Source organism: Emydura macquarii, unplaced genomic scaffold, assembly GCF_026122565.2.
Source record: "Emydura macquarii macquarii isolate MOO-44397 ecotype Brisbane River unplaced genomic scaffold, CSIRO-AGI_Emac_v2 contig_1363, whole genome shotgun sequence".
NCBI lineage: Eukaryota > Metazoa > Chordata > Testudines > Chelidae > Emydura > Emydura macquarii.
In genome coordinates, this window is record NW_027131500.1 from 22,067,070 (window position 1) to 22,091,560 (window position 24,491).

At 38.3% G+C, this 24,491-nt stretch overlaps 1 protein-coding gene across 8 annotated transcripts in view; it reads left to right on the forward strand.

The window, feature by feature from the left end:
* The window catches only part of LRBA (LPS responsive beige-like anchor protein), a 576,880-nt gene that overhangs the window by 489,566 nt on the left and 62,823 nt on the right, over window positions 1-24,491 (forward strand). For 7 of the 8 annotated variants that reach the window (XM_067551903.1, XM_067551904.1, XM_067551906.1 and 4 more), the window contains one exon: window positions 10,017-10,184. In XM_067551903.1, the coding sequence (XP_067408004.1) occupies window positions 10,017-10,184 (168 nt within the window). Of the gene's footprint in view, window positions 1-10,016; window positions 10,185-18,723; window positions 19,184-24,491 lie in introns of those variants that run through there. The other variant, XM_067551908.1, reaches the window with a different exon arrangement.

The window sequence follows — 24,491 nt, forward strand, 5'->3', positions numbered from 1 at the left end:
GGTCAACTGACTTGGGCTCATGGGCTAAAAATGGTAGTGTAGCTGTTTGGGCTTGGGCTGGAGCCTGGGCTCTGAAACCCTGCATGGGGGGAGAATCTCAGAGCCCCAGCTCCAGCCCAAGCATCCAAACCTTTATTTTTAGCCCCCGCAAGCCCAAATCAGTTGACCTGGACTGAGACTTGTTGCTGTAGGTCTTTTATTGCAGTGTAGACATAACCCATGATTCAAGCTACCTGTCTCCCCCCTCAACCAAAAGAAATCCATATGCTGTACGTTTTTTTTACAGCAGCTAACTTAAATGCATGGCCCTGGAAACATACAGATATTTTACTTCACTTGTGTGAGTAGTCTCATTTGAAGCCAATGAAACTGCCCACATGAGTAAAGTAAGTATCTATTTAAATGTTTGCAGGATCAATATGTACGTTTGAACATTATAGACTTGTGGCTTTATGTCCTTAGGTGAAGCGTTGTTAGTTAATTGTTGAAATTTTCCATGTTAAAAATGTAAAATTGTAACACATGGCTACATATATGATTGTGTATAGTGGTCATGCTTAAAAGCATACCACTTATGCCTTAGAAAATTACTTCAATATTGTCAGGATTACCTGCTCCTCTCTATGGTTATTACAGTGTACTGCCTAAATAGAACCTAGTATCCTAGGAAATAATTAAATAAGACAATTAGCACTTTTTTGAAGGTGACTACTATACCTAATAGAGCAGTTGCTGTGCGTACAGACTGAAGACAGTTTTGCAAGTTTGCTTAATTCTTTTGATCTTGGTATGTAATGATACAAGCTTCAGTTAAGATTAAAATTATGAATTTCAAAGGAAATGCAACCTTCAGCGTATAAAATATGTAACAGCTGGTTTACTAGTCTATGTATAACTACAAAATAACAATTGCAGACAGAAAGCTTGTCTTGCCAGAAGATGCACAAATGCTTGAGATTTTTATCAAAACATGGTACTAATTTACATTTGGGTAATAGATTATATAAATTTAGAAAGGATCTGTGAGGGACTAAATTCCAAAATACCTTTTCAAGGCAGTGCTGCTTACACCAAACTCTCTTTGCCATGAAATCACATTTCATTATGTTATGCTATTTTAAACAACTCTTGTGAACATAGCTTAATACTTCTTTGGTGATTAAAAAAAAAATCTGTTCTAAAGATCTTTTAGGTGTGATTATTTTCTGCAATCCGCAGTATTATATTATTCTTTCTAGAAAAGCTATCTTTCTATTTATCTCCCGAGCTGACTTGCACTTTTTTTAGAAAGCCACACATATACAGTACACTGCACTGTATTCCCTCAACTGCCCATATCTTATATTATTCTGTCTTGCGTCCTAGTCTTTTGGTAATATCTAGATCTTTTACAGTGCTTTTCATGAATAGAGCTCCACGTGCTGTATGAAAGAGGTCAGTATCTTTATCTCTTTCGCACATGGGGAAAATGAGGCACAGAGAGGCAAAGTAGTAGAGGTGGTAGTGGTTTAGAGAAGTGAAGTAAAATACAAACTTTAGCTAGATAGACAGAAATATGAATAAGTTGGCAATGCATTTCTAAGTATGATTGTAAAAAATGAAAATGAAAACCGAGTGATCTAGTCTGTGTAGTCTGAGAAGTACAATAGCTACTCACTGTCTGCCATAAACGTCATAAATTACAAAGTATAATAAATAAATAAAAGTCCATGCATTTACAGGTTCTGCTGATATGGAAATTAAATTACTTAAGAGCAAGTGAGAAACCACCAATTGTATGCAAAATGATAATGTCAGTTTTATACTTTGTGAAATTTGCATCACTCCATACAGAACATTGAGTTTTGTCAGTAGTAGTTGGTCTGCTGTCTTCCTCCTTCCTGAAATGCCTCCTGGGCAAGCTTTAGTTTGATACATGCCCAATAACAGATTAGATTTTTTTAGATTTCTACTTCCTCTTGTGCTCAGAAGAGTATATATGGGAAAAGTTGCATTTAAAATTGAAATACAGTTGGTTACTTACAGGTCAGCATTTAAACAGTTAATATCTTATTAGGAGGACAGGAAATCTGGCAACTATTGCAAAAACTAGACCTAATGGTGCACACAAACAATTTGTCAGTCTTCGTAAATGTGAGTAGCTTTCCGCAAAGTGGCTCCTCTCACTTTGTTTGAACAGGCTAAACTTTTCCTTTTTGGACTTTAAATCTTAAAAGTGAAATGTGATCCACATATTCAATCAAAATCATTTAATTCAAAGCATATTTTGATTGGAACAAAGTTGACAAGGAAAGAAACTCTAGAATAATAAAAAAAAAAAAAGTTGAAAGGACTTTCTATCATATATTTAGCAGGAAAATTTGAAACAGTTCTAATTAGGCTGAAAAAACCAGCCTTCTTCATTGTAAATTACAAAGGTCATATATCAACGTTAAGGAAACATTACCACTAGTGTTTGAAATCCAGCACATGCAAACATAACAGACCAGTTGGTTTTTGATTTTTTTATGTGTAACTTAAAATATCTTTCTTACCATATTTAAATTAGTTGTCTGGCACTTGAGTTGTGTGGCTGTTACCTTAGCAATGCTCTATATGAGTATGTTTTTATAAATCAAAATATCTGTTATTTGTGTTTACAGTGTCTGGAACACCTAATTAGAGCATTCCTGTTATATGTAAACTTTTTCTTTGATTGGGAGTTAGAGATTTATAATACATTTCATAAAGACTTAGTTTTATTTTGACTCATTGTAAAGGTATTCCTTGTTTGTGGTATCAAATACTTTAACCCTTTGCAGACAATGGACATTTATTTGTATTTGTACATCTGGCAAACACTAGTGTTCTAAGAGATTTGAAATGATTTAATATTTTTTACAGGTCAAATTAATGTATTCCTACAAAAATTTATAGAAATAAAATAGTATACACCCAAGTTCTACTACATGTTCAGAAATAGTTTTACTGTTCAGCAGATGCCTTCTTTTATTTTGACTATATTAAAAGCTATTTAATACTCAGTAGGAGAGTAAGGCAAGCAGGACTGTGACCTTGTATTTCTGAATAGTTTCACTGTAAATAAGTTTGTCTAAAGAGCACATATACTGGTAAAATGACCTATACTTAATATATTTGTCTAAATGACAAATCAGAATAATCCTAATAGCCAATATTTGTTTTTAAAATATATACTATTTCACACGCTGTGAACTGTTACCTAGTCTAAAATAGAAAAAATATATATTTTATAGGGAAAAAAACCTAGAGGTGCTTGCTTTTAAAGTGTATGCCTAGATTAGTCAGAGTTTTAATTCTAAAAATAAAATGGTATATGGGAAATGTGGTATAGCGAGCAACTTAACTGCGGAAAAAGAATATAGTTTATAACCCAGTTAATTCAACACTTTTGTTTCTGTTTTGACCACATTTTTCCTAATAATTTTTATATAGTACCTTTTAAAATATAAGAAATATAGTCCTCAGTTGTTAACACAATATTGTTTTCTTTTCATTCCTTTTAGAAAATAGGCAATAAAATATCACAAATTTCATAATTATATTTGAAGAGAGAGTTTTAATTGCATTGTATTTAATAACATTGCATTTTGCATTTGAAATATATTTTTTGGAATAATTTGGAATTTCCCTTGTAATATCAAAGCTTCAGTTGGTTAATGTTTCTGAAGCATTTCTGCCTTGGGAATGGACAAATGAAAGTTACTAATAGGTGTTTGTGTTTGACATCTGTATACTGTACTTTTTAGCATATCTCAAGTGTTTTAGTCTCTGCCTAATAGATCTCATTAAAAAAACAGCTATCAGCCCCAAGACAGTTTGTCAAAGCTAATATGAGTCCCACTGGACTGAACTGACAATTTGTGTGTAGCTTCACATGACAGTCTTTTCATGGTCTTATTTGATCCTTAACAATGGGACATTAATCACTGATTTATTTTATAATAACTCAATAGAGTTGAATATTACTATATTGTGTTGGACATTGTAGCAGATTTTCTTTATTCACAAATTTTAATCAGAGGATACATTGGGTGTAAAGGATGTATCCATACTGCTATGGGAGTACTAACAATTGATTGGCTAGTTTTAAGAGCAGCATGAGAAGAATGTTAGTATCCCATAGCAGCACACCGTATTTAACACTGGCCTTAATGAGGACTGTCTGTCCTAGAGGTTTGAGTAATCCTAAGTGTTTAGCATTCCATGGCCTCAGTTTTATTTTTTGAATGGGTAAATATTGAGAGAATAATTTTTTTTAAATAAAAAATCTTCTGTTTTAAAAGGAGAGAATTTGCTAAGAATATAGTAGTTTTATCTTAGAATTATGAATGTTGTACTTTCCATTTTTCAATTTTTTTAAAGTGGTTTTGATTTTAGTTGTAGTCAAATTTGTTTTTTTGTATTATACTGTGTTGTCTTCCTTGAAAATTTAGTTTGTGCCTACATAGATATGATCATATTCCAATTGTTTAAGTCTATTTCATAGCCACCCAAAGACCATAACTGTTCACATAGAATAACAGAAAACCTTATTTATCTTTTTGAAATTGTGTGTGTTATATTTGGCCTTTACTGAAGTATCCTGAGTACTGATGTTCATCTTAATCACTTTTCTTTTAGCCCTCAGATTTGTTGTGCTGACAAGTGGAGAAAAATGCTTAAAAATGCCCTTATGTAGTGTAAAGGAAACAACAAATAATCTCCATGGTCTTTCCATTGTCTATTTCCTGTTCTTATAATTTTAAATCTATGTAACTTAAGAACGTTTTTGTCTTAACCTTGCAAAATCGAAGCGAATTCAGGACGTCCACCAGTAGCTCCATGAATAAGTGGCGAGACTGTAATTTTTAATCAGTTATTAGATTTATATGTTTGGTAACCTGAAGAGATTGCAGAACAATATTATAGTAGTTATCTATGCCCATGCGTTTTATGGGTGTAATATGACCACTGTAATATGTTTCACTTTGCATTTCCGTTAGGAATTTTTGCTCATGAAAAACAATAAAACACAGTTGACCTCTGTTTGCATAGTGAACATATAAAATCATATGCCCTTAAAATAAAAATTGTATAAGATGAAATAGATAAAACAGAAACTAAATTTGTTCTAATGTTAAAAGGTTTTGGCAAGATAGCAAGAAAATTAATTTACATCATTGTGATTTGCTGAGCCTTGTAGAATTTTATAGCCTCACATTGTAGCTCTATGGACACTCATGAGACTCCTGACTGTTTTTATCTTATTAAACAATTTTAAAGTCATTAATTTTTAATTTGGCTGGTTGCTCTTTTTTATAGATTTAATTATGAAGGGTGTGTGTGTGTGTGTGTGTGTGTGAACTTGAGTACTTTTACATAAATAAGTCTCATCTAAGCATTTATACTGTAAGATTTTTCCATGTAGTCATTTTTGTTTTGGTAGGACATGACATACTATCTGGTAATCTGTTTTAGAGGATATTTTCATCATTTCAATAGCTGAGCATTCAAATTAAAAAAAAAAGATGAACTGGAAGATATGTACAGGTCTTTTCTTGATTGAAAGTTCTAATTAAGTGAATCGAGGAAAATTAACTGAAATTAGCTGTCAGAAAGTCACATTTAAATGAGCGATGAGCTGGTCTGGCAGTAAACATTTAAATGATATAAATTGCCATTTAAGTGTATGGTTTAATGTTTGTCATGCATTAATGTGACATGAGACTGCAGTGACAATCAAACAGCTTGCTCTAATTTGAACATATTTAGGGCTTTTGTGGGGAGTACACCACACAAATTAAGACAATTGCTGTTTTTATGTGTCAATTTAAATGTTGTTTTCAGACATCGGTTAATGAAACAAACCCATCTTTTTATGTGCAAATGCCAGAGCAGTTTCTTAGGTTTTCAGATTAATTTTAACTTCCTCTGTTCAAAATTAGAAATTTCCTTTAAAAGAGAAATGCTCTTTCTGTAGGTCAAATAGAATATTAGACTTCTCTATATTGTTTCATCTGTACTTATTAAAAATAGAACTATATTGAATTCTACACAAGAAAGATAAAGCAAATCCTGCCAGTAATTTAAGCTAGTTGTATTAAATATTTAGAATATAGTAGATTCATTCTAGATAATACTTTTAAACATGTATTGAACCCAAATCACTTGATCAGGGATTCATTTTTGTTAATTTAATTGTGTGCCTTCTGTCTTGTGTATTGGATTGTGAATTAGCCAGGTATTTTCAGAACAATGTTTTAATCTTCCAGCATACTGCAGAAATGGTCTGTATGCAGGGCCCAAGCATAATTTTTTCGGACCCAGTACAAACTTGTGACACGGGCCCCATCCCACGTACATAGCACAATCTGTCATCCCATACATACAATCTCATGAGCCATTAAACATTTTTTCTTTATGGTAATTGGGGTTGCAGCCTCGGCTGGGACCCCCCAGGGCCTCTGGACCCTGGTAAAGTGTACGGGGAAGTGAATGTGTTCAGAGGGCAATGTGAAAATCTTGATGTTTGCTGCACCTCAATATTTTCCTGTATCGTAATATTTCAATATTCCCTATATTTAGAATAGGGAATATGATGATAAACTTAACTACCATGAGCAGTACATGTCAAGAATGTAATGGCACACTGTATTTTTATAGAAACCAAAACATTTCATTATTTTTAAGTATTGAACTATAGTACTACTAAACGTAACTGAATTAGAACCTAGAAGTCCTGGCAGTTGTGAAGAGGTGGTGGAGAGTGGGGTTCAGAGTTTTCCTATAACCAAATCAAGTACTGATGAACCATGCAGGGAGACCCACCCAGTTTATAATCTTTAATGATCCTAGAGCAGAAACATCAGCTATCCAGCTGGTGCTTGCTACTGGTGTACCATATCTGAACTCCCTTAGAGAAATGCAAGCACCCAACCCTAATAAGCTAGTTGCCATCTATCAAGAGAAAGTTTGTCTCTGCAAGAGACACAGACCTATCTGCCTATATCCCAATTGGTGTGAGGTTGAGAATCCACTCCATATCCATGTGTATACACATGATGTTATAGTGATGATCAAGCAACTTGCTCTATTTTGACCATATTTAGGGCTTCTGTGTGGGGTGCGCCAGATAACCATCTGATGGTCTGCATGTTGGAGTCCTTTGGCCACAGAATTATATGTCTGTTAATTGAAAGTCTGAGATTCAGTGAACAAATTTTGTCACCTAGAAGCCAAAATGAACTGCTCATTGTATACCAGTGGTATGGGACTGGCAAAGGAAAAACTCTCTCTCTCTCTAGTTGAAGTGCAAACATTTATTGAAACTTTCCCTGTAACTATACTATATAACAGAATACTTGGGGCAATGAACCAGCTTGGTTACCAAACCTCTCTTGCCAAATTGCCAGTAGAATGTTCTGGAATCAGCTTGGCTGTCTCTCAGCTGCAAGCTTTTGAAACCACTCTGAAACTGAGAAAGAGAATTTGTATGACCTATCCCTGTCCCTAACACTGAGTCCTGAAATGGATGCTAAACTGTAAAGAGTCTTGTGTAGTGTCATGAACTGGAGGGACCTAAGTGACTTCTTCCATGCAGTCATACTATCCCTGATCTCATTGATGACATATAATGGTGTAGTTGAGAGAACTCATCTGTTACAGACTAAAGATCATGTCAAAAGACGCATTCTGAGGCAACATTCCTATAGGCAAAGTCTTGCAAGCCCAGATAGACCTGGAGCTGTTTCAGGGTCATAGTCTTGGCTGCCTGTAACCCAGAAAACAATTCTCCAAGTCTACCAAACTTGTCCTGTGTGAGGCATAATTTTCTGGCCACTCTGTCCAGATTGTGTCCCTTAGTAGGTTAGCTAGGTAGGATTTTTTTTTTTTTTTTAATTAGCAAGTGGAATTTGGAGTATTCACAGCTCCTGAACAAAAATATTTAAAGTCCTAAGCATTGTTGTGATCTCTTTGCCCATTTGAATGAGGAAAGAACTGAAAGTTTCAAAGATTGCACATAAAAAAAGCAGCTCATAGGCCCACTTTGAGTAATATTGGCCTTTGAATGAGAAACCAAATATCTTGAAGTCATGTGGGTACACTGGCTGCAATTAGCGGTACATTTTTCCACTTTTGTCAAGCCTCCATGTTAATGAGGTCTAGCTTGCCTTCGTGTTTGAAAGATGAGTAGTGCATGAAGAAATCTTACAAATTAATTGATTTCTAACTGAGAAATGCTTGTGGTGGGGTAAATAATTATATATTCACCAGGAATTTCTTTGGGTATGAGACTGAGTGGGAACAGGTGGAGGTTACCATAGGCAAAAATGGGAAGGAGATGCTAATATAACCGGTCACACACTTCTTTTGGAGCTTTGTTGTGATAAACTTGAGGCACGGAGACCATGGAGTGCAGGTTCCCAGCCATAAACATGCAACACACTGGTTAAGTGTGTTACAAATGAATCTTCTGATCAGCATAAGAAATTGTGAAAGTCTCAGAATTCTTTCAGTAAACAAAGGAGTGTGATGATGATCTGTGAGCACCACCATGTGAATGGACCTTCCTTAGCTTCTTAGATATTGCTGCTTGCCTGTTCTCCATGGTAAAATACTCATGGGTAAATCTGTAGGCACATGTCCCAAGGTGAGTGCTGTTTTGAAATCACCAGCAAAGTTACCTCCCCTTACTTCAAAATTGGGACCTGCAAGCCAATCACATGCAGTTACCTTGATATCTGTATCATAAAGATTAATTGTAGCCAATCAAATATCCCTAGATGCTGTCCCAATAGCAGGTTTGTTTAAGCTGCATTTCAATGCAATAAGTTTATTTCATTTGTGTAAGTAGTATGTAATATGCAATTTTCTTAATTTCATTTGTGTCAGTAATATGTAATATGCAATTTCTTAATTAATCTTTTAACATTTTTCTTACTATTTTAGCAATAATAATATGGCAAAGTATCTTTTGCATGTCATAACTTGAGAAGGTGGATAGGAAATTCATTTGAACATTATTTTAATTTCTACTTTTTTAGAGCTCTCTGGATTGCTTTTTTACCCTTGGTTTTCATTTTTCCAAATTAAGCTGGTATCTGGTGCTTTATTGAACATATGGTTCTAGGGTAGGATATTAAATTTGATCTGGGTTATATGGAAGAATATGTTTTGTTACTTTGTTTATTATTTGTATTACTGTAGTTCCAGAGGCCCCATTCAAAATTGGGTACCTGTTATGCCTGGTGTCATACAAACACGCAGTAAAAGACAGTCCCTGGTCAAATACAAGTATGTTTACACTGCAATTAAATACCCATGGCTGGCCTGTGTCAGTTGACTTGAGCTCTCAGGGCTTGGACAACAGGGCTATAAGATTGCGGTGTAGGCATTTGGGCTCGGGCTGGAGCTCCAAGCTCTGCGACCCTGCAAGAAGTGATGGTCCCAGAGCCTGGCTCCAGCTCACTTCCAAATGTCTAGAGTGCAATTTACAGCCCAAGCCAGCTGACACAGGCCAGTCCTGAGTTTAATTGCAGTATAAACATACCCTAAAATTACAATCTCGAACAAGCATAAATATACAGACAAAAATAATAGCAAACTATATATATATTTAATATGTTTGGTATACAGAACTTCTTAGTTGCATTTCACCTGATCACCCCAAGTTATTTTAATCTCCTCACATCTTTCAGCCCTCTGTCAACATATCACAACCGGCCTAAGATACCCTCCATTCACCCTCCTCACCCCACAGAAAGAGGGGCAGGCTAATTCTGAAGAGGGAAGAAAAAATATATGAGGCTTGTTCCTGGCTGTTCCTGTCTTATCCTTGTCCCCTTCATTGATAGGATGAGGGACAGTTCTTCCATTTGGATTTTGAGGGGTGGGGCAAGTGGTCCACATGGCTGGTCTTTTCCACTCTAGTATGCTTTGTGTTAGCAATTTTTGTACACTTTCTAAAATATTGATATAGCAGAAGTCAGGATAAAATATTTTGCATTTTGTTGCAGGCCTTGGAGAGTGAGTTTGTTTCATGCCAGCTTCACCAATGGATTGATCTAATTTTTGGCTACAAACAGCAAGGGCCAGAGGCTGTCCGATCCCTGAATGTGTTCTACTACTTGACCTATGAAGGAGCTGTCAATCTGAGTTCAATAACTGATCCTGTATTGAGAGAGGTAAGCTTGCTTTCAAATATGGAGAGGGAAAACCTTTGTTAAACACTGTCATACTCAGACTGTAAAATATTCTGTTCAGCTTAAGTACAGCAATAAATCTTCATCTTGCTAGCTTTGTGGGTTTGGTTGGCACAGACCAATTGGTACCTAGAGTAACTCAAGTCTGAGGGCTCCGTCACTGAGGCATAGAAAATTAGTGGACACTTCTGCAAATGTTGACTCTCAATAAACTCTCAATGCCTACGTTTCACACACATTGAATGATGAGGTAAAAATAAATGCTGAATAACTGTTTAATTGATGATTGCTGTCCATTCTACCATCCATTTATTCGCTGGGTACCGAATGAGGCAAGGGTCTTGTGAAAAAAGTAATATCAATAATCTTAATTCTTTCTGTCTGTTCCTAACTTTTGAGTGTTTGACTTGCTTTTAGCTTTTTTAAATGTACTATTGCATATGTAAATAATACTGTACAATTATATTCACCATTATTTTTATTTGGCCTTGCCAGGATGTCGTATTAAAATTAAAATGTAGTGCATTTTTTTAATAGAAAAAGGTGAAGTACTAAGTCTTTAATATCTTTGGTGATACTACCATATATCAGGGCAGCAGAAGTCTTGTATCCAGGGACAACAGCACCATTAGGAAAAAGCTATTTTCTAAAATATTCCTTAGAACTCCTGCCAAATATTACTTTTGGGCTCTCAGGAAAAAAAAGAGTATGGCTTTTGTTAAAAAGTATAAAGTGTTTCGTAATAGGTTTTGCTTCCTCTATTCAGAGCTGTAAACTGGAACCAAATATAGTTTTAAGTATATTAATCATAGAATAAATGTCACAGTTTATCATATGTTTTAAAATAATAAAATATTTATCACTAAGAACAGATTATTACAAATATCCAGTTAAAATAGTTTTATTTAAAAGCATGGCTAGATATATGGCACAAAAAAGCATCAAATGAAGAACAGCGAGAGTCTTGTGGCACCTTAAAGACTAACAAATGTATTTGGGTATAAGTTTTCGTGGGTAGAAATACACTTTGTCGGTCGGCGACGAACTCAGTTTCTGCCCAAGAAAGCTTATGCCCAAATAAATTTATTAGTCTTTAAGGTGCCACAGGACTCGTGCTGTTTTGCTAAAAACAGACTAACACGGCTACCCCTCTGGAACTCATCAAATGAAGGAGCATTTAAAATATGAAATGTGCATGTCACAAACGTGAGGTTTGATATTAATTGTATAATTGTGAACTTTTATTGGGTTTCCAGTTTTTGTCACTTTCTATTTGTTGAAAAAGATACTAGTGTGGAGACTAGTAGTCATTTCAATCAGTAAATATTCTTCCACATAACCCTATTGCCCCCTCAGGATGCACATACACTCTGAGCTCCAGCATGAATTTGTCTAAGGAGCATGAAGCTGATCTATATGGGTGTGAAAACTTATGAAAATGTAAAAAAAAAAAAAAAAGGCTGTGCTGTGTCTTTGAGCCAAAATCCAGACATCTTGGGAAAGACATAGTATAAAATTAGGGTCTAGTAAAATAGAGAGTGGAGCGTTTGGCCTGTAGGAAAAATTTATTAGCACCTGCATTAGAAACAATTATTCTTCGAATAAATGCAGCCGTGTATTTCATGTAGATGTGAGTGCACCAGGGTGGATAAAAATCAATGATCTAAAAAAAAAAAATCATAAAAACCAGAGCCAGAGGACTTTGCTTAGCAGTACCCATAAGGGTGGCACTCATGCTCTGGGGCCCTGACCCCCTCAGTTCCTTCTCACCACCCATTGCTGGAGTCAGAGCTCTGTGTGATGTCTTCACATCACACTTTCGGTCTCAGTTTTCTGATAATTTTTCCTGTATGTGACGGTAGTAGCACCTTAGGGTTTAGTTTAGTGTTAGAGGAGTTGGCTGCCCTGTGTGATGCCTTCACTCGGATACGAGCATTATATGTTGTGTGGAGGTGGGCATTTCCAACAGCATCCCCACACAAGGTGCTTGTTGTGTCTCAGTGAGGGACAAAAGCAATACTCCATCTACAAGTCATTCACAGAGGGCTCAGGTAGCAAGAGACTTGTGGTTGAAGCAGCACCTTCTGGAGCAGGCTCTGAGCCTGCTTTGGCTCTGAGGCCTTGTCTGATCAGTGGTTGCCTTAGATCCAGCAAGTGATGCCATTTTGTGCTTGAGTTCTGGTGTTTCCCCAAAGAGGAAGGGGTTGTTCATCTTCCTATGGTGCAGTGAGGAAAAGGACCCATAAAATGAGTCAGGACCATTACAGATGACCGTCCTCATCTTCTAAGAGGAGTGCTGACCGGCATTGTACTCCTTCCGGCTCATGGGATTGAGCATGTGCATTCAGCCAATCCTGGGTACCACGCCGAGCCCAGTGAGAGCTTGTACCATCAACTCCATGGGACATCCATTGAGTCTGGTACTGATAGCATTGGCATTGACTTTGACAGTCTCCATGTCAAAGTTTCTTCTGGTACCAGGTGGAAGTATGTCTCATTTGGTACTGCTGGTGCTGATTCCTCATTCCTTTTTGGTACCAAGGCCTCCTCCTTATTGGACATCAAACTAATATGACCAGTTGTTTGCCCCATCTAGACTGGTTCCCCTGTTGTCACCAAAGAGCCTCCAATACTTCTGAAGAGCCAGGTCAGTGTCATCCTCTCCTTTCTCATCAGATAGGCAGTAGAGATTGCTCTCGAATTGGTATCTGTCCAGAAATCAGCATCTGTCCCACAGACAGGATAAGGGCACTTGACCCGGTATCTTTTCGCCAACAATGCCTTATCCATATGCTAGTGGCCTCCTTGGGTTGCTCCTTGGTCCCTGAGGTCCCGGTCCTTGACCTGCTCCAGAACAAGATCACCAGTCCTGATGGTGAGTCCCATTCCCAAACTGTCTCTGCTCCAAGTAACCACTGAGCTCATTCCCTCTGGATCTTGAGGGTTATTCAGACTGGATTCTGTGGTGCAAGAACAGGATCCATTGTTAGCACAACAAGCTCCCTCCTCATACTCTCTGGACAACTCTACTGTGTGGGAATCCTCTTTTTCCCTTGATGCCCTTTAAGGCATATTAAGACCTCTTGAGGCATATGGCTGCTTCCTTAGGCATGCAAGCATAATTCCTGCAAGAGAATATGCATAGCTGCTGGATATTTTCCAATCATCAACTATAGGAAGAATAGCTGTCCCGATAAATGAGCCTCCACTGGAGCCTGGAAAGACCTTCTGGAGCACCACCGCTTCATTGTCCCCTATGGTGAAGCGTTCAAAGAAATGGTACTTCATTCCCATGCAAGGGTTTGAGGGTTTCGACTCCCACTTGGCCCTGATGGAAACTGCAGCAAATGACAGGGATGGGCAGGGCAGGTGTAAATTCACACCCAACGACAGAGTCCAAGAGGCTGGACTTGATAAGGAGAAGAATTTATACCTCTTCTTCCATGCAAATGCACATCATGAACCAGTAGATTTTGCTCTCTGAATATGACTTTGTCAATTGAACAGTCAGCTCTAAGTTCGCAGACAAATTGCCAGAATCCTCCAATTAAGAGTTTATGGCATTCATTGTAGAAGGCTGTGTGGCCAAGACTTCTTTGCAGGCAGCTCTGGACATAGTGGATGCCTTGGCCAGAATTATGGTATAGGCTGTGACCATGAGAAAGGCCTCATGGCTGCAGAACTCAGGCACTGAATCCAATATGTAGCAGACCATTGAAGACTTACTGTTTGATGGGGTTTTGTTTTCAGAAAAAAAATGATAGAACTCTGCACTCTTTTAAAGACACGTGAGCTACTTTGTGTGCTTTGGGAGTATATACACTGACTGTGAATGGATGCTACTATAATGGGCAGCAGCAGCAATTCTACTCACAATGTTTTTTTCAGACAGTCCTTCCTTCCTGCATGGCAGCGTGACTACTCCAGAAAGATCCACAGATCCCAGAGGAGAAGGTCCTCTTGTTTGGGATTAACCAGCTGGCTCCCCCTCCCCCAGCATCCAGTAAGAACCTATTTTGACTCATGTGTCCAGGACAGTGATCTAGTGTTGATCTCTCCTTCTCTGTCTCCTCTCTTTGGGGACTGGCTAGCCTGTTTTTACAGTGTTTGGGACTCGATTATAGCAGACCACTGGGTCTTAAGCACTGTCAGATCAGGTTATGCCATACAGTTCCTCTCCATCAATTCCCTGCTCCCCCTTCCCCCCTGGCCCGTTTCACAAGACATTGCTACTCAATCAGGTTCAGTCTACTGACTTTCAGGGGGCCATAGAGGAGGTTCCCCTGAAGCATCAGGGATAGGGTTCTACTTCCAGTATTTCCTGGTCCCCAAGCCCAAGCGAGTTACGTGACCTGTTCTCCACTTCCACGAATTCAACAAATACATCAGATACGTGAGATTCCATATGGTTACCCTAGCAGTTGTCCTCTCTGCCTTGAATCACGACTGGTTTGCTGCCCTGGACCTGCATATAGCAAACCTCCTGAGCCAAAGGAGTTTCTTTACATTTGTCATATCTGGCCAGCACTACCAGTATATTGTATTGCCTTTCAGCCTGTCTTCTTCTCCTCAGCTTCTGCTCTGTGGGACCCCAGAAAGAAGGGAATTCTTATATTACCATATCTGGACTATTGGTTACTGGAGGGCAAGTCCAGAGAAGAAGTCCTCCCTCATGATCACATCACACGATGCCTATTCGATCATCTAGGTCTCATCCTAAACAGTGCAAAATCAACCTTGGTTCCAACTCAAAGAATCAAGTTCATTGGGGCCCAGCGTAGACTCTGAGTTTGAGAGTGTTTCTATCAACTGAGCGATTCCAGGTGATTCCAGGGGCCGGTTTTGTTCAACATCTTTCATTAATGATCTGGAGGATGGGGTAGATTGCACCCTCAGCAAGTTTGCAGAGGACACTAAGCTGGGGGGAGTGATAGATACCCTGGAAGGTAGGGATAGGATACAGAAGGACCTAAACAAACTGGAGGATTGGGCCAAAAGAAAACTGATTAGGTTCAACAAGGACAAATGCAGAGTCCTGCACTTTGGATGGAAGAATCCCATGCACAGCTACAGACTGGGGACCGATGAGCTAGGCCACAGTTCTGCAGAAAAGGACCTGGGGATAACAGTGGATAAGAAGCTGGATATGAGTTAGCAGTGTGCCCTGGTTGCCAAGAAGGCTAATGGCATATTGAGCTGCATTAGTAGGAGCATTGCCAGCAGATCGCAGGAAGTGATTATTCCCCTCTATTCGGCATTAGTGAGGCCGCATTTAGAATATTGTGTCCAGTTTTGGGCCCCCCACTACAAAAAGGATGTGGAGAAGTTGGAGAGAGTCCAGTGGAGGGCAACAAAAATGATTAGGGGGCTGGAGCACAAGACTTATGAGGAGAGGCTGAGGGAACTAGGCTTGTTTAGTCTGCAGAAGAGAAGAATGAGGTGGGATTTGATAGCAGCCTTTAACTACCTGAAAGGGGGTTCCAGGGAGGATGGAGCTAGTTTTCAGTGGTGGCAGATGACAGAACAAGGTGCAACGGTCTCAAGTTGCAGTGGGGGAGGTCTAGGTTGGACATTAGGAAAAAGTTTTTCACTAGGAGGGTGGTGAAGCACTGGAATGGGTTACCTAGGGAGGTGGTGGAATCTCCAGCTTTAGATGTTTTTAAGCTGCGTCTTGACAAAACCCTTGTTGGGATTATTTAGCTGAGGTTAGTCCTGCTTTGAGCAGGGGGTTGGACTAGATGACATCCTGAGGTCCCTTCCAACTCTATGATTCATCACCAATCCCTGGAGCAGCAGTCAATGCTCAGCCACAGTCCAAGTATGCCTGACGTTGCTATGCCATAAGGCTACATGCACACTGTTAGTCCAATACACAATGAGCCCAGACTGAGACCCCACGAGGAGCAAAACCACCAGCGTTTCTTATTGCCTCTCATAGTGAACAGGTCGATCATCAGAATGCCCCAAACTCCAGAAATGGACCGCAAGTCTCTACGCTTCAGAGACCACTCATGATTCACAGAGAAATTTCTGCTCAGGTTATATGCCAGGTGATTCTGGATCTTGGGTAAGTGATCAGCCACAGGAGTAATGTTTTCCCTTATGAAAAACTGCCAAAGCCTCATCACCTCCTGACATAACACATTGGAGTGTGCACATTTCTTGACTGATGTTTTTCACCTGAGATGGGAGTCGGTGCTCCTGTATGCTTTTTCTCCAGTTTTGATCATCCTGAAGGTCATTCTCAAACTGAAATTGAACCATGCCAATTTCATCCTCATTGTTGCAGCATGGCCGAGACAATGTCGGTTCGCCATCCTTTTTGTGTTATCAGTTCAGCCTCCCATATCACTTCCTTCATCCTGAACTCCTGACTCAGCATCACAGTCAGCCAGGTTTTTGCACTCAGCTCCCTGCATCTCACAGTGTGGGTGCTGTATTGTTAGATGAGGAGGAGAAACAATGTTTGGAGGTGGTCTGGCAGGTCTTGCTTAATAGTAGCAAGTCCTCCACCAGGGCAGCCTATTCGCCCTAATGGAAGTGGTTCTCGGTACAGTCATTAGCCTGGGGAGTTCAACTGACTCTGGCTTGTAACCAGGACATCTTGGCATACCTGTTACATCTTCAGTCTTCTGGTCTTGCACTTAGTTCATTGAGATGCCATCTGCTGGTGATTTTGGCATGTCATCAACCCATCCATGGGAAATTAGTGTTTCCAAACTCCATGGCAGAGCGGTTCTTGAAAGAAGTCACTCATCTCCAGCCACCAGTTAAAGAGCCATTTCCTTTATGGGGCTTTAATAGTGTATTAGCAGCTATTATCAGACCTGCATTCAAGCCTCTGGCAACTTTCTCCCTTCTGTGGTGGAAAACTGCCTTCCTTGTGGCAATCCTTGTGTGCAATGTCTGCAAGACGAATGTGCAAGTTGCATGTTTTTGATAAGCCATCAGTTTTCCAAAGACAGTAACCCTGCAGCTGCACCCTAATTGTTTGTCTGAAGTGATTTCACAGTTAGGTATCTAGCAGTGTTCTTCCCTACAGTGCATTCAACCCTTGAGAAGCAGCATTGTCACACTTTTGATGTCAGGCAATGCTTAACTTTTTGTCTAGAGAGAACTAAACTTTTCCATTCTTCACCTTGTCTGTTTGTTTCATACATGGATCAAATGAAAGGTCAAGCAGTCTCTTCACAGATAGCCTCCATGTAGGTAATTTCCTGTATCGTGACAGCATACAAAGTAGCCCAGGCTATGCCTTCTAAATGGGTATGAGCTCAGAACTCAGGCAACATCAACCACATTTTTAAGTGACATGCCTCTTTGGATATTGGAGGGATGCCACTTGTTCGTCTGTGCACACTTTTGCAAATCACTATGCCATTACAGCTGCATCCTGATCAGATGCAAACTTTGATAAGGCAATCCTGTGATATTTCTTTAAATAGACTGCAAACTCCACCTCCTGCAAGTACTTGTGAGTCACCCACATGGAATACACGGCAGCATCTACTTGAAGAAGAAAAAACCGTTACCTACTTGTAACTGTTCTTCCAGATGTGATGCAGATGTGTATTCCACAACCCTCCCTCCCTCTCATCTTCATTGGAATCTGTACTTGTGAGTTTCTGTGTAAAGGAACTTAGGGGGTCAGGACAGTGCTGCACTTATAGGGCCAGGGGAAGGGCTATGGCCCCAGGGCATGAGCACCACCCCTTTGGTTATTGCTAAGCCAAGTTCTCTGGCTCTGGGGAGCTGGGTGTGTACACACCTACGTGGAATATACATCTGCATCACATCCCAAAGAACAACAGTTTCAGGTATGTAACTCTTTTGCAGAAGGTGTAATGGACATTATTATCTTCACTCTACATTATATAGGAAACAGTGTGTGGGAAGAGTGTTTAATATACTCTTGAAGTACTAGAAAGATTTAAATGTGAGATGCTAAAACCCACAAATGTTCGGAACTATTTGTATTGAATTTTTACTAAGTGTTTGTTGTAGCTATTTTTGTTTTATGCGGAATCTATGCAATATAGCTTCCTGTATAAATGGGTCTTTCAACTTTTTTTATTAAGAAAATACAAAATGTGCTGATTTTTTTCTTTATTGTTGGTACATATAACATGCTATAAATCTAACCTTTTACCATGTATTTTTGTCTACTGAGATATTTTTCCCACAATGCCAATGTCCTGAATGGTTAATACATGTGGCAGAGTAAGCATAAAAATAATCTCTCTATAAAAGGACATTAAACGATGGAAATAATAACCAAAGTAGGAGTAATCAGCATAACAGCCTGCAGCACATTAAACTTTTATGTAGTTTTTAATTTTTCAAGAACAGCTGCATTATCAATATAACTGTGATCTATGTTCACTTTCATTGTGGCCTGGAAAAATCATTTAGGAATAAAGAAGTTAAAAATGTGGTGTTATCTCATCTTAAACAGTGACATTCACTTTACTTAACACATTTTTGAATTTATACTGTTTCTATTTGTTCTCCTCTTCCTGAGGCTGCTTCTCTCATTTTTGAGTTACTCCATACAAGAATCTGCAAGATAAAACTGAGTGGTAAAAAAAAAAACAGAAGAGGGAGGAAAAGAGGAATTTGGTCAGAACCATATTGATGAAGAGACTTCTGAGAACTTTTCTCCATGGGACAGTGCAAAGCAAATATTATCTAGCAGTATTTGCTCCAAGTTTCATTGCTATTTGACGTTTCCTCCACTGCAACATTTTCCTTTAATATTTTTCAGCTGAGGACAAGATATTCCTCCTGATATATATTTATGTAGAGTAATATATAATTTCTATATTACACTATATTATACATAGTTGTGCATTTTATAATAAAAAATAGGCCAAGGTTGATCATTTGTAGTATGTGTTACCAATAGATATGCAAAGTGAATTCTAGTATCATTGCCAATGGTGAGTTATTCTGTCTACTCATGAGTGAAGATTAAAGTAATGAGAAATGAGATAGTGTATCTATGTGGATAATCATTTTATATCATGTGATAAATTAATGTATCATGTGCCTTTGACAGCCACACCTTCTCCCTGCCCAGTAATATATCTCCCCAAGGACTTACACTAACATTTCCAACCTCTGCGCTTCTTCAGTCAGCTGTGTTTTTTTCCTTTAATCATCCTGCCTAAGAAGCGTTTTCTCCTTCTTTCCCCAAAGTTGCCACAGTTAGATGGCCAAGATGGGCAGATATCCAATCTGTACAATTAACGGATTTTGTAAATATGAAAAATGCCATAAACTTAATCCAATTTTTCATTACTCTGCAGATCTAGAATCAACAGTTTTATACCATTGGAGCAGGGAGATTCCCAGCTTCCTGATGATAGGCATAGTGCTTTCTTCTAGTTTTGAAGGGGTTCAAGATATTGAACTTTAAATCATGACAAATGTAGGTCAGAAAGGTATTTTAGGTCACAAACTTAAAAGAACTAGCTCATGCATACTCACAAATGTACAATTATCTAAGAGTTAATTATCTCCTGGAAATAGCAGATGTGTATTTAAACCATGGAAATATCTCCAGATACATTGTGTGTCAGAATATACATACCAACACCTATGCCTCATCAATAACTGAAATGTAAGCCTTCTGGTGTATCCTTCCATTTTGCAGTCTGTGTATTGGTGACCTGGCTCATCATGAGGCCACACACACAATAATATTGGAAGGAACTTAGGAGGGGAGGAGTTTAGATTTAATGCAAAATTTCCTTAGAACTTCTAAGCTGCTCCAACTGACGCCATTATTTTACAGCCAGTCAGGTCACATATATTACGAGAAGGAAGCATTGGTCTATGAGGGAAACCTACTTGATTAAAACCATATTTTAACTTTTTTTTATAATTAAGAATGTAGAACTTTTACATCCCTTCATACTGCTGTGAACAATTTTTCCTGCCATTCTTTCTGCCTATGGGAATAAGGGAAGTGAAGTATTTTGAAAGGATCTGACTGCTGTAATCAAAATTCTTAAGTTAAAATGCAAACCATGGGCCACATGTTACCTTCCGGCAGATAAACCCATGGGAATGAAAAATATGCATAATTTCAAGACAGATCTCTGGTTGGGGTTGGGCAAGAGAGAGAGTTTGAGCTAGTGCAGTGGGGGAAGGGGCCATAGCCAGGAAAACCAAGTGAATCTGCTGGCATGTCATTACACACTCTAATCTGTCCTTATAGAGGACCATTCTTCCACTCACCTAACTTTTTATACCAACATTGCCATTGACTGATCCCTGTGCTTGCACATCTCTCTCAGAGAGGATGTGAGTGCACAGGAAAGTTACTGGTAAATCTGTAATCTGCCAGAGGGGTATATTGCATTTAGTGCCTGCTATTGGCCTTGTCTTGAGCACCCTGTCTAGATATGGGGAGCCCCAGATCCATATATTTGTTGTGAAAGGGCTTCCTTGGTGCCTGGATGCAAGAGGTAGTTTGTCGCAGCGATGCTTCCTTGCACTGATTTGGTGAGTTTTCTGTACTGGTTCCTTGCTTCCTATCACAAGTGCTATTCCATGCCCATAATGTTTGTACCAGAATGAAAGATTATATATGATAGTCCTTGCAATGAGACAACTGATCATTGAAATTCTGATATTTGCTGATTTGTGTTGAGAAATATGAGATGATTATGAAATGTTACCTCAGAGGTTATGTCTACAATGCAATTAAAAACCTGTGGTTAGCCCATGCCAGCTGACTCAGGCTTGTGGGGCTCAGGTTAAAGGTCTCTTTAATTGAGGTGTCGATATTCAGAATCGGGCTTTAGAACCTGTGAGTACACATGTCTACACCTCAATTAAACATCTCCTTACCCCATACCTTGCGAGCCCTGGATAGGTGGCATGGGCTAGCCACAGGTATCTAATTGGAGTGTAGACATACCATAACTGACCTTTAAGAGTGTGGCTGAAATAGTTTTATTACATCTGTTACTTCTGGGGGGAAATCAGCTAAAAAACATCCCAAAAGTTGTAGAGTTAGACTATTAACATGAAAACAATCCCGATCTGTCCAACATAGGTAATATGATTTTTGACAATGATAAAGATCAAAGGGGCTTTTATTAAATATGATACAGTGGTTATTAGAGAGGGGAAATAACAAAGATTGCTTCCTTTCCCTGCCCGAATTAGAGCACTATACAAACATTAATGATACAAATATAGCGTAGGACTCTATGACTAATACGATAATGTTAGGCCACACTTTTACTTCAAAAGCCCCCACGGGCTTAACAAGAAGGGATAATGGTGCAATAGTGTATTAGGAAGAGAGGGATGAGAGAGCTAGCAGCTTGCATACACTAAATTATAGAAATGTGGGCATCATTGTTTTTGATGCCTCTTCTGAAGCTTCAAGGATTTGGGTACCATTTGGACAAGGCTAAGGTGTCTTAGTCTTACTGTGTTGCTGCTGTTTCTTTTTTAGTTAATTCCATCTCCTCTTGGTTTTCTAACAAACATTGTTTTATTTAAGCTATTTTGGATCTTAGGCTGTTTCAAGGATATTCCACTACTGTTCATCCCAGGGAGAAAGAGAAAATTATCCTTCAGTCTCTGAGGAGATCAAACAGAGGGTGAATCTACATGTAAGCCACACTCAGGGTTCTTGGTTAAAAGTCCTATTCTATGCATACCTAAGACCACATTAATCTTTATCATTATCAAAATGTCACATACTGCAATCGTAGTAAACAAAGTGGAATGAAAAATTGAATAAAAATGAGAAAAAAAATAAAACCAATAATTCAAATACTTTTTCAGTAAAAAGTTTTCCTCTTTAGACTAAGGTGGCTCTATTGATTGCATTTCCTCCCTGGAATGAGACAGCAACATTTTGTACATAAAAGGTAATCTGGATAATAATAAGAGGTCCAGTTTTCTCCATTCCATTGACTATTGATATTGACTATTGATACCATACAGACTCAGAAGTTTCAAAAATCATGAATTGTAATCATCAGAGGGAATCAACATAGACATGTTTGACATGTTTTTTAATGTGCCTATTGTAATTGTACATATAGAAAAATAATTCTGTTTTTTTTCTATCTTAAAAAAAAGAAACTTGTGCCACATCCATTATGAGTGGTGGCACTGCAATTTGGTCCTAAATTAGGGTTCAATAACATCTGTGGGTAAATTTTATGCATCTTAGATCTTCCCCTTATAAGTGTAATTTTTAGTTTTAAATATTTACAATTTGAGAGCCTTCTGTGCTTTCCAAAAGGAGCAGCAAAAATGTTTAGTTTACATGACCCCAGTTTCATGACAGCAGTAGCAGATCTTGATATCTTATCCCAGGGAAAGCATTTTTGGCCGCCCTTTTAGTTACATTCATGGTGGGAGATTTTTCAGCTCCTACTCAGCTGAAGAACACAGACAGCAGTGAATCTTTCACAAAGTATAAACACAGTTTGTATTTATAGCATAGTTAATGTTTGCTAAATAGTTGGGAAAATGATCTGCATGTCTCTTCTCAGCAGGTGGGGGCACAATCTTTGTTGTGGCTGCAGTGGGTTTTTAAAAATGGAATAAAGTGATTACACACCATTGTCATAGTATAATAAATTTAGAAGTGTTGAATACAGTAAATGAAGAATTCATGCAGACACAGTTCAAAGTATTGTAGAAACAATCTTTGAAGCATCATTGGCCAGAAGTATGCTGCACAGATGGTATATTTGACATAGTGCAGCACAGGAACTGTGTGTGAAAAGCCAAATAAATGTTAAGGATTAGTCTAGTTTTAATTGAAAACCAGCATTAAAAAAATACCATAAATGGTGCCAGATTTAAAAAGAATATAATCAAAACCAAACATATTGTTTTCATAGCCAGCCAGAGACAGTGCTGTGTGCTGGCCTCTGATCTCTTCCTCTGAAGACTTGTTGGAGAATAGTCCTGTTGCAGAGATAATGGATTCATGGAGAAGAGGGAGATGAATGTTTTGCTGTACAAGTCCCTCCTGCCGGCCAGGTCACAGAGGAAAAGATTATTAGTTGTGGTTGGTGGGTAAATGCCATTGTGATATCAAGTCAGGACTGAGAAGTGCTAGGGAATCTTGAAAAACTTTTTCTTTAGAACTTGGGAAATGTAATTTTAAGTGTAAAACTCTTACTTTTAATTGAAAGATAAACATTTTTACTCTGGTAATGGAAGCATTACTAAAGTAAGAACATAAAATATGCCCTATGGATTGGACAATTTGTCCATCAACTCTAGTATCCCGGTTCAGTCTGTGGCCAATACATGGTGCTTCTGAGTAAGCAGACTTAATGAACTTAGTCAAGTGTGTACATCTGTACCTGGGAGTTGTGACTCATAGACTGTTTAAAATTCAAAGGGGGTAGGAAACTTCCACCCAACCAGTTCTCTCACCACTTCCTGCTTGATCTGTCTAATGGAGCTATCAGTACGGGAGAGGGCTTCAGACCCCATTGGCTCTTTACATTTTCATTCCTTGACTGGCTGGTGAGTTTTAGATATTTACAACATATTTTTGGCCAGTTTTAAACAAGGCAGTAACCAAAATGTTGCCTGCCTGTCCAAAACGATGAACATGCTCTAATTTCCCCCGTTTTCAACTGGCAGGAGTGCGGAATATGGGAATGTCATAGTCACATATTGCCTCTGTCCCCAAAATCGAGCACTCTGCAAGACTCCTATGAACAGTCAACTGACTTGTTATCATGTCAGCTTTCTGCGGTTATTTTTATTTAATTTAAAATGTGACCAAATCAAAATTTGTGTAAACTTAAAAATAATCATGATGATATATTACCTTAGTTTGGGATATTTTCCTTTTAAATTGTTCATTATGAATGAGAGAACCTGGCTCACGAAGACTGTTTGTATGTGCATATTCAGTATTCATTATTTTGTTTACTAAAGCAATAATATTTCAGTGTGCCCAGAAAAGAACGTGTTTCTTGAGTGAGGAAGTCACTCATGCTGAAGATATTCATTCCCCATGCAGTTTCCAGAAATCATACTGGACTGAATCACAGTTAGATGTTGTATTTTATCAGATGATAAAAATAGTTAATTCAGGGCAATGGAAATCTGTGACCAACATTATAAAAAAAAAAAATTACAGCTAACCAAATATCTGAAATCAAGATGTTAAACTATCAAGCAGACGTGAGATTAAATAATTGTATTTCTCTTTTTACCAAAATTTCTTAGTTTGTTTTCTTTAGCTTTCACAAATTCTGAGAAGTCTGAAGCTGTAAATTAATGGTT